This window comes from Miniopterus schreibersii, assembly GCF_964146895.1.
Source record: "Miniopterus schreibersii genome assembly, chromosome: X".
In the NCBI taxonomy this organism is placed as follows: Eukaryota; Metazoa; Chordata; class Mammalia; order Chiroptera; family Miniopteridae; genus Miniopterus; species Miniopterus schreibersii.
In genome coordinates this window covers 93,692,675-93,710,393 of record NC_138104.1, presented here as the reverse complement: position 1 = coordinate 93,710,393, position 17,719 = coordinate 93,692,675, and the positions used below count along the sequence as shown (strand labels likewise).

At 42.1% G+C, this 17,719-nt stretch overlaps 1 protein-coding gene across 1 annotated transcript in view; it reads right to left on the bottom strand.

Annotated features, from left to right (window-relative positions):
* The window catches only part of APOO (apolipoprotein O), a 55,647-nt gene extending 37,933 nt beyond the window's left edge, over positions 1-17,714 (bottom strand). Inside the window, exon 1 of the mRNA XM_081125082.1 lies at positions 17,441-17,714. Coding sequence (XP_080981208.1) covers positions 17,441-17,449 — 9 coding nt within the window. The 5' untranslated portion in view covers positions 17,450-17,714. The remainder of the gene's footprint in view (positions 1-17,440) is intronic.
* Between the last annotated feature and the right edge of the window lie 5 nt (positions 17,715-17,719).

The following is a 17,719-nucleotide window of genomic DNA, read 5'->3' as shown; positions in this document are numbered from 1 at the left end:
GGAAAAAAATTTTCCATGCAAATAGAAATGAAAAAAAAAAAAGCTGGGGTAGCAACACTCATATCAGACAAAGTAGACTTCAAATTGAAGGCCATAACAAGAGATAACAAAAGTCACATAATGCTGAAGAGATCTATCCAACAAGAGGATATAACCCTGGTAAACATATATGCACCCGATATAGGAACGTCTAAATATATTTTTTAAAAAACTTCTGGAGGACTTTAAGGGAGAGATCAACAGCAATGCAGTCATGGTAGGGGAATTTAACACCCCACTGACTTTACTGGATAGATCTTCCAGACAAAAAATCAACAAGGAAACAGTGATCCTACATGACACACTAGATCAAATGGATTTAATTGACAATAGACATTTACAGAACATTTTATCGCAAAGCTGCAGAATATGCATTCTCCTCAAGTACACATGGGACATTCTCAAAGACAGACCACATGTTAGGACACAAAACAAGTCTCTACAAGTTCAAGAAGATTGAAATCATATCAAGCATCTTCTCGGACATTTACACCATGGAATACAATGCAACCACAAAAAGAAGGATCTCTTACCCTTTGAGACAGCATGGTGTGACTTGGAGAGTATTATGCTAAGTGAAATAAGCCAGTAAGAGAAAGACAAGTATCACATGATCTTATTCATATGTGGAATCTAATGAACAAAATAAACCGATGAACCAAACAGATCCAGAGACAGAGAAGCATGGAACAGACTGACGCATCTCAGAAGGAAGGCGGGGGTGGGTAGGGTGGGTGGGGAGAGATTAACCAAAGAATTTATATGCATATATGCATAACCCAAGGACACAGAAAATAGTGTGGTGAAGGCCTGGGGGGGGGGGCAGGTGCAGGGTGGAGGGGATCAATGGGGGGGAAAAAGGAGGGACATCTGTAATATTTTCAACAATAAAGATAAAACAAACAAAAATAAATGCATGCCTGAAGTCACACACACACAAAGGAAATTCCCGTATTTCAGAAGCAAAGAGATAGAAGTTATTTTTTTTAAGTGGTTATTACTTTAACTGGTTTAAAAATAATTAACACATCCTGCAAGTATTATGTGTTCATCTTGAAAGGTCTTAATTTCAAGGAAATATTGCTACAAATTTCTTTTGCTTCCAGGGTGAAGTTTAGCCAGCTACTGCTGACCCAGTCAGTGTGGTCCCTCCCTGCACTAGGCTACTGGTATCTGGAGGTGTGAATTCGTGCTCTCTGCCCTCTGAGTCTGCCCATGACCTACTAACAGCACTGTTTGAGCTGAGGACTTTCCACTGAGCCAGCTGGTCCCACCCTGGACTTTGCTTCTGATGCCCTTCCTCATGGGCAATAGCTGGTAGCTACCCCCCTTTCATCCCCACCCAGGACTGGAGCTCCAGGCATTTTAGGTTCATGCTGACCCCAAGCTTCATCCTCGTTGGACATAATGCCTTACATTGACCTTCTTAAGTCTTGATTCCTGCCTTCAATCCTTAATCCTATGTACGTATTTCATTTTCCATCTCATGGCCTTCTCTCACTTTAATTCAGATTCCCACGTTTTATGTTTTTAATAATTATTCTCCTGTTCATCTTTTCTTTTCAATCTCAACTTTATTTTTAAAATTTAACAATTTATTGGATTCTTGATTATTAATTTCTACTTTATTTTTTCCTCTTTTCCACTGTTCTCATTTTAATATTGTGCTAAGCCTGCCCCTTTACTGCCCAAGTCATGTTCTCCTTCCACTCCTCCTGTTAGTCTACCCCCTAGCCTGCCCTCACTCCCCCTCAACGGCAAGAACTGTGCCACAGGTTGGTAGCACCCAACGAAGCCCCCTCCAGCAGTCACCCTTTTAGCTTCCTGCACGTTCTCAACAAATAAGCAAAACAAAGGTCATCCCGGGAGACTTGGGCGAATCTTCCCCAGGGCAGAGAGTACATGCTTTACTTCAGGGTTTTTCAGTCCCGACAGGACACTGTTGATATCTGCTGCTGGATCATTCTTTGCTGTGAGGCTGCCCTGTGCGTGCAGGGGGCTTAGCAGCATCCCTGGCCTCTACCCACTAGATGCCAGGAGTATCCCCTGGCATGAGTTCAAAATGTCTCCAGGCACTGCCAAAAGTCTCCTGGGGGGCATCCCCCAGCCCCATTGAGAAGTACTAATTTACTTAAATAAATATTATTTGCTGACATCTTTTACCATGCAGACTTTAAGAAACTCTGTATGTTCTAAACTCTATGGCTTCAAACCTAATACATAGTAACAGAAATCAGAGCAGTAAATGCCTGGGGGTAAAGTGTGGAAGGGGGGGGGGGTTGACTTACTGAGAAGGAGTACAAGGGAACTTTCTGAGATGAAAGAAATTATCTATATTTTGATTGGGGTGAGGGTTACAGAAGGTGTACAGAGACGTCAAAACTCAAATTGTTGTAAGATCTGTACAATTTAAAATCTGTGCATCTCACTGTATGCAAACTATATTTCTAAAAGGATCTATGCACACCTAAGTGGTGCCAAATCCATGCCAACATATGGGTGGCAACTTCAGGCCAATGGTCATTCCTAGGACAGAGTCAGCCACACACCTGACTGTGGTAAGGAGCAGGTGGTATTGAATGTGTGATGGAAACCACAGGAGGAGCCTGCGTAAAAGGTCCATAGGCAGACAAGCCTGATGCTTATGTGCTGCCCGACATCTTGAGGGGTTCACTTTCCTTTCTGGCATCAAAGGGGGCTCTTCCTGGGAAAAGACCACCCCATTCTGCCTGGGCTGGACCAGATGTTATCACAAATGGGAATTGTGGACACTGGACTCCTGCCGGGTGGCTATCATTACATTTCTTAGAGTTCATAATAAGTACTCAGGCTAACCCATTCAGTATCAGAATTTAAAAGGGGAAAGGCTTGCCTGGCCGGCATGACTCAGCAACTGAGCATCGACCTATGATCCAGGAGACTGTGGTTCAATTCCCGGTCAAGGCACATGCCTGGGTTTCCGGCTCAATCCCCAGTAGGGGGCGTGCAGGAGGCAGCCGATCAATGACTCATCATTGATGTTTTTCTCCCTCTCCCTCTCCCTTCCTCTCTCTGAAATCAATAAAGATACATTTTTTTAAAAAATAAAAAGGGAAAGGCTGTCAAAATGTACAGAGGTCACCCCCAGGTAAGTGTGAGGGCAACAGAGGCACTTTCTTCAATCTTTTGACTCCCCAAGGAAGTAAGAGAATACTGATCTGAAAGTTAAATGTTTTGAAGAAAGATTTAACCAGCTACCTCGATGTGGGTCATAATCACCAGAGCTCTAGGCTTTATCACCTTTTCTCCCATCGGTACTCCTGTTGGGTTGCCTTGTGAAACATGAACATAAAGCTGTTCTCTCTCCATGAGACCCATTATGGTACAACCAGATTAAAAATACCTCCTGGGAAGTGAGTTCTCCCCTGGAACTTTTTTGATGAAGGGCTGGAACCTCTAACGTGCACATGCCCATGGCCTAAGCACTCACTGTTCCAAGTGACAGTTCTTGAGAATCCTTGTTTGCCAGGCTCACTCTCTACCCCAGGGCAGGTGGTTTGGCTCAGCCACTGGGTACATACGTACCTTCCAAAGGCTCATTAGACATGTTGGACTTTGGACCAGATGAGTTTGGCTTGCAGGATCAAAGTCAAGCCCGCTAGGTTAAGAGCTGCATCTTCCATGAGTGCTAAGCTATAGCAACAGACTAACTAGATCCAGAAGCTGTGTTGCTCTATATCTAGCCTATCCTCTGGAGTGTACCCTTCAGTTACTAGATGCCTCTCCTAGAATTCAGCTGGTTGGGGGTCTCAAAGTAGGGACCCCAATGTATTGGTTTGTTTTTGTGTTGGTTTTGAATATAGGTGTAAGAAACCCATAGTTATAGGGAAAAATAAAATTTGGCTCAAACAAAGATGAGTTGGTGACCCTTATAGCTTTGCAAACCTCCTGGAGAGTGTCTCTTAGCTCCCTGGCTCACGTGGCTAAACTTTCTGTCTGATTCTGTTCCCTAGCAAAGTATCTCCACAGGGGGCTTAATTGTTAATGAAAACTGAACACCAGGTTTGGGAGTAGTTCTTGTTTTGCAATAAAAGTGCACTGCCCAGAATTCTGGCCCAGAAGTCTAGATCCAGGACCACTGTTGTTTTTTTTATAACTCTGACCAGGAATTGAACCTGCAATCTCTCTGTGCATAGGACGATGCTCCAACCAACTGAGCCACCCGGCCAGGGCTCCCGGACCTCTTTCTGATTGAGTCCCTGTAAAACTGCTTTAAAGACAAAAGCTTCAAGCTAAATAAAAGCTACCCTTTAGGATGTTTAATAATGCTGGGTCTCAAAACCCTAACAACTTGCTTTCTTTTTCAACTTTATGGAGAATCCAGTATACAGTCTCTCCCATTTTTAAGAAGGGTGGCCCTTTATTTTCCCACAATTCTAGAACTATTACCTTATTAGGTCTTTCATTTAAAATATATACCAGTTTCCTTCTTGATAAAATGTAAGCCTTGCTTTGCAGGACTGTGTACACGAGGCTTCAGAATCACCGGGGAATTTTTTAGAAGCAAAGATTCCCAGAGTATCTCATTCAGTAAACCTTAGAGGGGCCCAAGAACCTATTCCCATGTTCAGCAAAGTTTAGAAAACCACTACTGCACAGCAGATGCTTAGGGAACAGTTATTCCACTTAATTTGTATAAATACTCCAAACATACTTACTTTTAAAGACATCTGAAAGAGTAAAATGAAAACTGTCCCAAACATAAAAAGAAATAGTGACTGGCCACCAGCTAGAGAAGTTACAGGATTTAACATTCAAGAAAATCTTTAAACAAAACACAACTAATACCTCCTACCCCTAATTCCCTTTCTAACTACCACCCTATCCTTCCATCTCCCTCCACTGACAAATTTATTTTAAAAATAGACCACGGTTAGGAGGTAGAATAGTGGATACCCTTAGCAAGCTACTGAGTGACTAGAAGGGCCATGAGGGTGTGGGGGAAAAAGGGGCCACACACACACTAAACCTGAGGAGCTCGGGGAGGCCTTACAAATTCAGGGACCTAAAGTAACCACATAGGATGGTCTGAAATGAAAACCTCCTAACTAAAAGTGAGTCATGCCATGTAGTCATGTCCTTGGCCTAGATCTTCCCTGACAAAGGTCAATGTTAACCTTAACTGCGCCTGTCTATTGTCTTTTTGTATCTATGATAACAAATCTTTGGAATGTCAGGGTAATTTCTGTTTTCCAGACCCCTCAGGGCACAACCTTCTACCAGAGCACAGACCATAGAACCCCTCTTTGTCACCTTGTTCCAGGCATACCATCTCTATGTGCTGTAAATGTTAATTGTTAACGATCCTGTACCCACCAATGTAAAGTGTCTATTCGTGCTACTTTTTATCCAATCTCAAGGATTTCCCCACTTTGCTTTCTCCTGCCTCCCTAATCTATCACCAATGACTTTCATGTAACCCCCTTAAGTCCTCTCCTTGGATTCTGATGTAAAAAGTAAGAGGTAAAACTGCCATTTTGGGGAGCGTTTTCTCAATCTGCTGAGATCTGGCTTCCTGGCAATCGTCAGTTTGAAAATAAAATTGTAAAAATTCTCTACCGGTTTGGACGTTTCTTACATTGACAAGGGATTCTAGAGTGGTCGGTTTGTAAAAATTCACTTGTGATCTCTACACTTTTCTGTATGTGTTATATTTCAACACCAAGCTATAGAGACTGTTTTCTCTACTTTATTCCCTCCTCCCTTCACTATTCAAGGTGCCTAAAACCGCTCTTTCCAAGGCCTCCCAGTTATCTAAACTTCAGCGAACATCTGGCACCTTGCTTGCACCGTGAAACTGGTGGCCACCCCACCATCCTCAACCTCTCTCTTCCTCTGTTCCAAGGTTCTCCTCTAGCTCCATCCTACAAGCTCTGTAGGCCTTGTCTTCTTTTGTCTGGCTCTTCGAAGTTCATGAACCCCTGACCGTCTCCTCACACCCTCTCCTCTTCTCACTTTAAGCAATTTCGGTTAAATCTAAGTCTTGTTTCTAACTCCAACCCTACGCTACTGATGCCCACATTAGTATTCCCAGCCAGGGCCTCTCCTAAGCCTCAAGCTTGTATATCTAACTTTCCACGGGCATCTGCACCAAGTTTTTCAATTACTACCTCATAATGAATTTTCTTTCTCCAAAACCTACTTTTCTCTGAGTTTTCCTACCTCATTTAATGGCCCTACAAGCCACACAGTCAAAGGACAACTTCAAAGCAACTCTTTAATGAAAACAGACTTCAAAAACAATAAGATGTGGTCACTGCCTCCACAGCCTAATAAAGCGGATAAACAAATAATTACACCACCTGTGTAAGTGCACTAACAGACAAGGGGCAGGAGTGACAAAGAAAACGGAATAATGCCACAACAAGAAATTCTGGGAAACTGCAGAGAGAAGGCGGAATCAACAATTGGAAAGTTTCCGCCTGCCTTCCTGCCACCCTCCTTTCTATCTTTTCGCAGTCACCCAACAGGCTGATGTTAAGACTCAGCATCACTAGGAACAGGCTCAGTAAAGAGAAGTAACAAAAGAAACCAAAGGTTTGGAACGTGAGGATGATTTCTGACATACCACAATCTTTTCAGCTTGTGGTAGATTCGACTGCTATACAGAGCAAATAAAAGCAACCATAAACCATGGCTGCTACTTTAATTTCAAAAACATCCTAAATCAAAAAGTTCCCTTTTAATATTAAGGTCAAGTAGGATTTTTGACAATAATCCACTCAAAATAATTTGGTATCAAAAACTGCATAAATAAATCTAATGCCTTTTTTTTTAATCCTCACCTGAGGATATATTTTTATTGATTTTTAAAGAGAGAGGAAGGGGGGGAGAGAGAGAGAAACATCAATCAGTTGCTTCCTGTATGAGCCCCAACCGGGAATTGAGCCCGCAACCTTTTGGTGTACGGGACAATGCTCTAAACAACTGAGCCACACGGCCAGGGCAATCTAAAGCTTTAATTATTGCATTTTAGCTGTTATATAACCTGCACATTAAAATGTGCAGCTGTTTCCACAGTTATTGCATAAGATCATTTTTATATCTATCATTTTGTAAAATAAATGTATTTGGGGACATTTTAAAGTTAATGCCATTTAAAATTAGATATTCCCCTATTTACAGGAAATGAGGCACAATTATGTATCACCCACCATGCTACACCGGCTCTTTGATCTTCAATCAATCTTTTCTGCAATAATTTCCATTTTTCATTTAAAAACAAAATGCTTTTAATTGGATTCTTTTCAGTTATTTAATAAGTAAAAATCTGAAATGGATTTTTTTTAAAAAAGGTCTTTGAAAACTAACAATATATTTGAGGTTATTCTTGTTCTAAAAAAAAAAAGAACATAAAACAAAAATAAACATGTGAAAGAATTTAGGGTAAAACAAAATGATTCAAACAATCAACAATTATGCCCAGATCAGGCTACATCACTGTCCTTACTAATGTGTCATAAATTGAATTAAAAATAAAAAGAGAAACTAAATGAGTCCATATTCTTGATATACCAAAAAATGTGCCCTCACTCCCAAAAGGAGCATTCAGTAAAGTACCTATACAGTGGGACCTCGGTTTTTGAATGTGATCTGTTCCAGGAGATGGTTCCAACTCTGAAACGTTCAAAAACCACGGGATCCGCAGCCGACAGCTGGGCCTCAGGACCTTGCCCTCAGCGGGAGCCGCGGGGCATGTTCGACTTCCCAGGCGGGTTTGAAAACCGAAGCATTGCCTTCCGAATTTACAGCGCTCGTAACCGGAAATGTTTGTCCACCGAGACGCTTGAAAACCGAAGCACCACTGTATTTTATACGACAATCCTGTGTAATCTGGAGGGCCACACACCAAACTGGTAACAGAGGCTTTCTCTGAGAAGGGGGTTAGAGGGAAGCAGACAATGGAAACCTGATAATTACCTTAATTGTACTGTTTTGACTTTTTTCAAGGAATTTATTTCAGTGTTACTTAAACACTTTTTAAATAGGTATTTTCTCACCTCATACCCCTTAAAATAGTCAAAAGAACAACCAGAAAATAACAAGTGTTCACAAGGATAGAGAGAAACTGGAACCCTAGGGCACTGTTGGTGGGATTGTAAAATGGTGCAGCCATAAAGAAAAACACTACGCAGCTTCCTCAAAAAATTAAAAATAGAACTCCCATATGATCCAGTAATTCCACTTCTGGGTATTTATCCAGAGGATATATGTGCACAGCCATGTTCATAGCAATGTTATTTACAATAGCCAAAAAGTGGAAGCAAGCTCCAGACGGGTGGCTCGGCCGGTTGGAGCGTCTGTCGTCCCGTACACCAAAAGGCTGTGGGTTCGATTCTAGGTCAGGGAACATACCTAGGTTATGGGTTTGATCTCCAGTTGGAGGGTGTTAAAGAGGCAACCAATCAATGCTTCTCTGTCACACAGATGTTTCTCTCCCCCCTGCCACTTCCTCTCTCTAACATCAATAAAAATATATCTTTGGGTGAGGATTTTTTAAAAAGTGGAAGCAACCCAAGTGTCCATGGAAAGATGAACAGGTAAAGAAAATGTGGTATATACGTACAGTGGAATATTAGAACCCTGAGGACACTATGCTAAGTGAAGAAGCCAGCCATGAAACACAAATACTGAATAATTTCATCTATATGAGGTATTTAAGGTAGACAAATTCATAGAAACAGGAAGTAAATGGTGGTTACCAAGAGCTGGGGGAAGGAGGAAATGGGAGTTGTTTCATGGGTATAGAATTTCAGTTTGGCAACATGAAAAAGTTCTGGAGCTCTTTTCCACATCAGTGTAAATATAGTTAACACTACTGAACTGTACACTTAAAACGATTAAGATGCTAATTTTATATTATGTAACTTTTTAGCACCAAAAAAAACTAAAAAAAATGGTTAAGATGGTAAGAAAGAAAAAAAATCCATACAGCCAGAAAGAAAAATAAACAGTATGCCTCCTCAAAAAAAAGTATTTTTTCTTCAAAGTAGTAATCTTGATGGATCATATACTGAGTCAAAACTTATTGCAACTATTTATATAACAAATTAGTACACGAAATTTACTTTCAATATGTGATCCTATGGCTTCCATTTCTAAATGCCTTCAGATCAAATTTTCAGCTTGTAAGAAAATCTGTCTCAATATATCTGAAATAAAAATGAGAAAGATTAGAAAATGGTATCTGTTTAAAAAGGGGGAATTTGTGAGTTTTGTGTTTTTTTTTTTAATTTATCTTTATTGATTTCAGAGAGAGGAAAGGAGAGGGAGAGAGAGAGATAGAAACATCAATGATGAGTCATTGATGGAGCCCGCAACCCGGGCATGTGCCCTGACCGGGAATCGAACCCCGATCGCCTGGATGCTAGTCGACGCTCAACCGCTGAGCCACGCCCGGCCGGACATGTGAGTTTTTTTTAAAAAAACATCAAATTGAGGATATAACATATATAAGTATGCCCAGAAACAAGTCTGAAAAGATGTTAACAGTGGTTTTCTATAAATAGTGGGAGTCTCTAGTATTATCTGCATTTCCTGAAGTTTTTCCAATGAATATTGATTTGTGTTGTGATATGAAAAAAACAAAAATAGCTAGCTCCTGAGGATATTCTAAAGAATTTACCACAAAATATGAAGATAACGCCAAAAGAAGATGGGAAAAATGTTTTGATCAGTGATATTTTTGTAATAAGTATATTGCTCAGTGACTGTGTTTGGGAGAAATATATTGACAGAATAATTAAATCTGTCCTCTCAAAAAGACAGTTTTGATGGGCACTCATTTGAATGTACACATTCGGGAGCACTTATACTTCAACAACAATACAAACCACAATCACTTCAATCTGTTCCACACCAACATTTTTAGAGTTCAGACTTTAGCCGACAGAAAGAAAAAACTGTCTTCCAACTATGACAAACACAGAACTATTTCATGACAAACTTTCAACTCTGTACTGGAGTAACTGATACTTCCTAGCTCTTCCTCATCCACTATGAACACACTGTGATCTAAAGAGATGACTAAAGAAAAAACTGAGGCTGTTTTCAAGATTAACACTTATCTCTTTCTTACAGAAAATCAACTTCTATTTTATCTTTGGAGAGCAGAATTCACCAGAAAATGAGGTTGGCAAAGCAAAGAAACTACATTTCATCTATAATTGTTTCATTTCCTACTCATTAAAAAGTTATCAGATTTTGCAAAATTCACACAGAAAAGTCAAAAATATGACTGATAGATAGGGAGGAAACCTCAGGGCCAAAAACTGAGATAATTGTTTCTTCAGACAGGTTTTGACTCATCTGGTTGGGCTATACTGGTTTCATACGGTTGGAATACAGATGACGTGTAATTTACCACGTTTTGAATATTTTTGAACTTCCTCATCCAGACAGAAACCTACCACTGCTTACCTAAATCTCCAAAAAATATATATATTTTCTCTCTTGGAATGGCACCCCAAAATCCATTTGTTCTTTTCTGAGTTAAGGGAATATAGGTAGGGGAAAAAAAAAATCACAGGGGAATATTTACATCAAGACTTGCCTTTCAGCCCAGCTGGGCGTGGCTCAGCGGTTGAGCACTGACCTAGGATCCAGGAGATCCCAGTTCAATTCCCGGTCAGGGCACATGCCCAGGTTGTGGGCTTGATTCCCAGTTGGGGGCATGCAGGAGGCAGCCAATCAATGACTCTCATCATCGATGTTTCTATCTCTCTCTCCCTCTCCCTTCCTCTCTCTGAAATAAAAAAAATATTTTTAAAAAAGACTTGCCTTTCAAATGCTTCTATATTTTTCAAGCAACTAAAAAAAAAAATCTATATTTTCTAAGAGGAAGAGCTATTCTGTCAAAGTCTATCTAGGTTTCATTTCCTAATAGATCACTGTGTACACAGAGAAGGTTTCCTAATAGGTTTCATTTCCTAATAGACCACTATGTGCACAAAGAATGCCAAATTCACTGACGACAATTGCCTTCCGCCTCATGTTAGTCATGTGAGTAAAAATGGACTCACTATAATGCCTCAAGAATTCCCTCAAAGATGCTTAAATTGTAGGGGAAAATATCTTTATCGTCTTTCAAAATATGTGGCATTTAAAATAATATTTGAGTAAAATGAAGTCACAATATTTCTTTTCCAATTTACATATGATGTCCCTTTTCCATTTAGCAGTGCAATTCTCTCATCAGTTTGTGGGACCTCGGTTTTCGAACATGATCCATTCCGGAGACCGTTCAAGTTCTAAAACGTTCGAAAACCGAGGGATCCACAGCCGACAGGGAGGCCTCAGGATCTTGTCCTCAGCGGAAGCCAAGTGGCATGTTTGACTTCCCAAGCGTGTTCGAAAACTGAAGCATTTCCTTTTGGATTTACAGCAGTTCGTAAACCGAAATGTTCGTCCATGGAGACGTTAGAAAACCGAGGTACCGCTGTAACATATTATTCATGGTAAGAAAATTAATTTAAGAAAGTAAGATAGGCAATAAAGGCATCAAGACCAAACAGCCACAAAGAGTATATGAGGTACAGTGGAACCTCGGTTCTCAAGCTTAATTCATTCCAGATGGCTGTTCGAGAAGCGACTTGTTCGAAAACCAAATCATTTTTCCCCATTAGAAATAATATAAATTGAATTCATTCCAGACCCCCAAATGATTCCGTTTTATCCTTTCATATATACAGTACATGTCTAATGTACTGTTTAATCTATAAACAAACACTTCTTTTCTTAAATTTATCGCACCACCCCCTACTAGCCTTAAACGAATCACTCTCCGCACTCGTTCCAGGGGTGTCTTTCAGGTAAGCTTGCAGCATCCACTGCTTTCCATTTATCCAAATCAACAACAGTTTTTCTACCTCTTCAACTGCCTGTGATCAGTTTCTTTCACACCATTAGCAATATTAGCACTCTTGATGGCCTCTTTATGTTTTTAAATTGTTCTAATACTCCATTTTGCCAGCAACAAAAGCAAAAAAACAAAAAAACCACAAAAATATTCACAGCACAACTTCCTGAGTTGTTAACAATAGGCGGTTTAGAGGTAAACTGACTCATACTGGCACATTCTCCCCTTTGTTTGAGTACCAAATTGTTCGAGGTTTGATAGTAATAATGCCCTAGAGCCTAAGATAAGGTCACCTCAGGCTTCTCTGGGTAGGGAGCTCTGAGTACAGGTCACATCTCTGTCCTTAGTAAAGGAACTGATGCAGACCAGCTTTCACTTCTGGAGCCGAGGCATCTGAGGCTTCTCCCATCTCCAGCCCACATCTCTCTCATGAAAACTCCATACCCTTGGGTTCCATCTCAACTGAATATCGCTTCTTACTGTCCACAGATACGTCAACAACCCCAAACTCTTCAATATCAAATGATCATCTCCCCCCAAACCAAACTTGGCCTTCTTCCACTTTCCCATTTCAATGAATGGTTCTAACAGCCACTGAATTTTCCAAGCCAAAAGCTTAAACAGTATCCTTGAGTTGTCCTTCTCTCTCCTCTGCCACATCCAGTCAACTACCAAGTTTTGAATAAACACTTTCAGAAAGCCCCATGAATGTGCACCACCATACTACTGCTGTAAGTAAAAAGGAGAAAAACCACTACTGTAGCAGCCTCCTACAAGAGGCCAAGTAAAAGTGACTAACAGCTCGCATTTATCAATACTTACTTTGTACCAAGCACCATGCTAAACTTTAGGTCTGAGTTACTTTAATCCACACAATTTGAGGTTGGTGCTAGTCTCATCCTTGCTTTACAGATGGGGACATAGCTACAGAGAACTTTGGTATCTTGCCCACAGTAACACGGTAAGGTCTTAATGCTGTGCTGAATTCTCACTACCGTGTCCTTGCAAGCACTTTTCTGCTCTACTTGGAAGGCCTTTTCAACCTTCTGTCCAGCTTCAAAGGTCAGCGCAAGCACGGTCTCCTCTACAAAGTCTCCTGATGCCCCCTGCTGGTGCTTGTTCCTCTATGTCAATGGTTCTCAGAGTTGGCTGCAAGCTCTAAAACCTAGATGCCTAGATCCCAACCCTAGAGATTCTGATGGCATTGGTCTGGGGCATCAGGACTTATAAAAGCCCCCTAGATGGTTCTAACGTGCAGTCAAGGTTGAGACACACTGCTCTATATTTATATTTCCCCAACACTTTTCTATCAGAGCACTTACCCCACTGCATTGGAATGGGCTGTTTATGTATGTGCTGCTAACAGCATTGTGAGCTCCTGAAATGGAAGTTTCAGTCACCTGGGGTTTTTTTCAAAACTAGAAAGAGGTTCCTGGATCTCACTTATAAATTAAACCTGATTTGTGGCCAGGGCCCTGGAAACTATTTGTCTCTTGACTAATTCTGATATGCGGACAAATTTAGGGACTCTCTCCTAGGTAAGAACTGAGTCTTTTCATTTGTACCCACCAGGGTACAGCACAGTGCCCAGCCCATAGATGGAACATGGTAAGCATTTGTGTAATGAATGAAATCTAGTAATGTGAATCTGGGCTGGGTGCATGTACTCGATATCCACGCTTCCAGGGGCAGCACCCTGAAAAGCTGCTTCCTGCAATAAAATGCAAATACTGGGCGGCCCTTCAAAAGTGTTTTATAATCCACCAGTGCCCTCTGCTGACCTGAAGATGAATAGCTAAATCAAAACTGGTTACAGCTCAAGTATTTTAATTGTATATGCACATAACTAGTCACACACACTGTACTTTTTCCACCAACACCTATACTATCAGCTCCTTCACCCTTGGGTCCTAGGTGACCCAAGCTGATAATGCCTAAACCCAGATCAATCCTACTATTTGCTCTGTCCCCATTCCCAGGCTGCAATCATGATAGACCTGCCCTAGCAGCTCTCAGCAGAGCCCTCAAAGCTTCTCACCCACTTACACACGGAAGTCCAAAAAAAGAGACCAGTAGACTGACTTGATGGTAACATAATGGAGAACAAAAAGGAAAGATTTATAAGAATTATACTTCAATATACAAATGCTCAACCCAACTAAATTAAAGATGTGAAGAGCCACCCAAGTACTCAGAGGGGGTTGGCACCATCCAGATGAGAACCAGTGGTCTACTGTCACTCCCATCCTTCTCCTACCATCTCACAGGAGGGAGGGATTATCTCTCCTCCTTTTGAAGCTGAAGAATTCTCTCTTGTAAACGCTCCCTCCCCAATTCCTCCCTAGGCCATAAACACTGCTAAATCTTGAATACTGCCACAACCACAAAACTCTAGAATCCTGACCCAATGTGTCCCTCTAGTTAGCATATTCTCTCTCCTTCCCTTGACAGTCAAGCTTATCGATCATTGTGCACATTTACACATCTCTTGGTCACCAGCCATATAACCTAGCTTTCACTTCCATCAGTAAACCTAAACGTATCATGAAAACTTTCCAAATTGCCCAAATCAATGACCACTTCTCCAAACTCACCTAACTCATCTTTCTGTAATGGACACTGTTGGTTACATATCCAGTCTCCATTCGCCCACTGTGTTCATGAACTCATTTCTCCCATGTGATTAAGGTAAAGTGACCCTATCTGGAGATGATCCTGTGTCTAAGCCACGCAGAGCATGGCATTCCCTTAGCGATCACTAAAGGGTCATGGGCAGACTCCTGACCTAAGTTGGTCCAATCAGACTGAAGGAGTTTTGCCCTCTCTTGCTCTTGCTCTAGTGAATAGGAAAGCATGTGTTACAGGCAGTAATCTTGCAACATAGGGGAACCAAACTTATTGCTGAAAGCCAAGAAAAGAGACTGGGTCCTTGATGACATTGTTGACCCACACGAGTCCACCCTTCCTCTGGACTTTGTGAGATAATTTTCCTTACTATTTAAGCAACTGGGTTTTCCCAGCTGAAAGCATCCTAACACAGCCTATCCTTCTTGAAACTTTCCTCCCTTAATTTTCTAAACATCACTGTTTTGTGCTTCTACTTCTCGAAAGTTACTTCTCCAACATCTCTGGTGTCCCCTCTTCCTCTGCCTACTCCTTGTACTTTGGTGTTCTCCAAGGTCTCCTGCGTCTTTCTACTCCAACTACATGTTTGAATCATTTCAGCTCACTCTATCTTTCCCTTGACACAGCAGAACTGAGTTCCTGGCACTTCCCCCAATGGAATACCAGTGCTGATGTTCCCCAGCTCATTCACCTCAGGAACTCCTACTTGTCTTTCAAGTAAATTTAAATGTCTCCTTGGTGAAGCCTCTCCTGAAGTCCCCAGGGGTTCCTTGCCTTTTTGTGCCATGGACTTCTTTGGCAGTCTGGTGAGCCCTATGGACTCCTTCTCAAAGTAATGCTTCTAATTGCATAAAATACCAATTATATTGCAATAGCTACAAAAATATTTTTAAAACCCCCAATCTGACATAGTAATATGTGCTTCCTTATTAGCTCATTAAATAAAAAGATCGAACAGTAAGTCCTATAACTACTGTAATTTTGAAGTAGTGATGAGCATAAATGACATCTGCAACTGTAATGTGATGTGAAAATGTTTGACTTGCATTGGTTTTGGTGACAGGTACTGTTAATAGTATTGTGATTTGTTGCTATAGTAGCTTATTAAGTTAATGGCTCCCAGTGAACTACGCCTCCTCACACCCATGCTTTGATGAAGTACCCTATCACATTGACCCTGGTGTTGGCCATGTAACTTGTCTTGATATCAGCAAATGTAATGCAAGCAGATAAGTGTGTACATTGAAACTTGCCCTCTTGGAACCCAGTAATCATGTGAGGAAGCTCAACTTAGGCCCACTGAGGGGTACCAAGCCCCCAGACATGGGAGTAAGACCACCTTGTAGTGTAGCCACCAGCTGAATTCAGCCACTGGGGGATGCCAACAGAACTGCCCAGTTAACCTATAGATGATGAGAATAAATCATTGTTTTAAGGCACTGGCTTGCAGTGGCTCATTCTCCAGCAACAGATAACTGAGACAGTTACCTACATTCATGACTGAAGAAATTGCTAAATTTCAGTTGAAGGTTGGTGAAAATAAAAATTCTTTTTCCACCAGAGATCAGGGACTCCCTGGATTCTATCCAGACACTTCTGAGGGGCTGAGGACCACAGGTTAAGAAGCCCAGGTTAGGTAGGCAGAGTAGATCTGCTCTCCTTTTTACTACCACAGTACATTGTTGATACCTATATAAACTGATCACAGCATATCCTTTGTCGTTGCACCCTAAAGCTGAACTGAGTTTCTAGCACATAATAGGTGTTCAACACAAGCTAATCAAACGAATGAAAGTTGCTTATTGGATCTGTCATCCTGACTAAACTGTGAGCTGCCTGAAGACAAAATAAAAGTGAATGCTTAGATGGTATTTCTATGTGCCGGAGACCCTTCCAAGTGCTTTACACATATGAACTTATTTATTCCTTATAACAACCCTATGAGGCAGATGTTACTCCCCCAATTTCACCAACAGGAAACCAAGTACAAAGAGGTTAAGTGACTTGCTCAAGGTCACACAGCTAGAAAGTGGCAGTGCCAGGACTGGAAGGCAGAAATCTATGTCCTGATTTTATAGCCTGTACTGATGCACCCAAAGCACATTGCACGAACTCAAAAAAATTTCTTGGTATTTTTGAAATTGCATTAGCATTAGTTTATGGGTGTAATGCTTCTTGCAAACTAATTTCTGGCAGCTTGTGATTTGTTTTTCATGATAGAAACTACCATTTACTTTCTTAATAGAATAACAACTTTACGTTAAAATGCAGATTTTCGAACAAAGTCTTCACTGTACAAGTCGATTTCTTTCAAAGGACACGAATTCGCAAAATGTGAAGAAAGAGGTCGACTTGTCCATACTAAATAATGTTCACTAAGGAGGGGGGCAACGCTCCAGCTTCCCCCCTCGCCCAGCCGTTCCTAAGCCAGCAAACCCCACATCCTGCAGCAGCTCAAGAGGGCGGCCCTCCCCCATTCATACACTAGGTTCTGAAACCGGACCCGGCCAAGCAACCAAAGACGAACCCCCGCAGTGCCCCGAGATGGCCTCACCCTACCCACAAACCCAAGAGGGCACCAGCGGGGACAGGGTGGATACTTTCGGGGGTACTTTGATTTTTCAAAGTGTTTTATTCACGAGAAAACGACCCAAATGGCCCCACCCACCCGCCCCGGAGTCTCACGCCTCCGCCCGGCAGCCGCCGGCTCAAAGCGGACAGGTGAATGAACCGCGGGACCAAGATGCAGCCGGCCCGGAGGCGGGAAAAGCCTCAGGGCGAGTAGGGCCTAGTCCCCAGAGAGGCCCACGAGAGCGCGGGGAGGGCTCCGGGACACCGGGAGGGAGCGGTGACAGCAGTGACCCGGCTCCAAGCTCTCACCTTGAACATGTCGCTGGCAACGGCGGCTCTGGCGGGGTCACCCCGACCTAGACCCCGCCCACTACAGAGAGGCGGCTACGGCGGCCGGTTAGGGTCCTGATTCTTCCTACCGCGAACGGGCTGCGGGTGCGGGTGACCGCGGTACAGCCGAGTGGATCCCGCGAAAGCTTAGTTCGGAAGCGTGGGGCTAGAAGCGACGTCGCTAAGCTGCAGCGCGTCGCGCTTAGCGCGACGGGCGAAGCTAAGCCCCGCCTCCCGGAGGCTCCGCCCCTGCGCCGG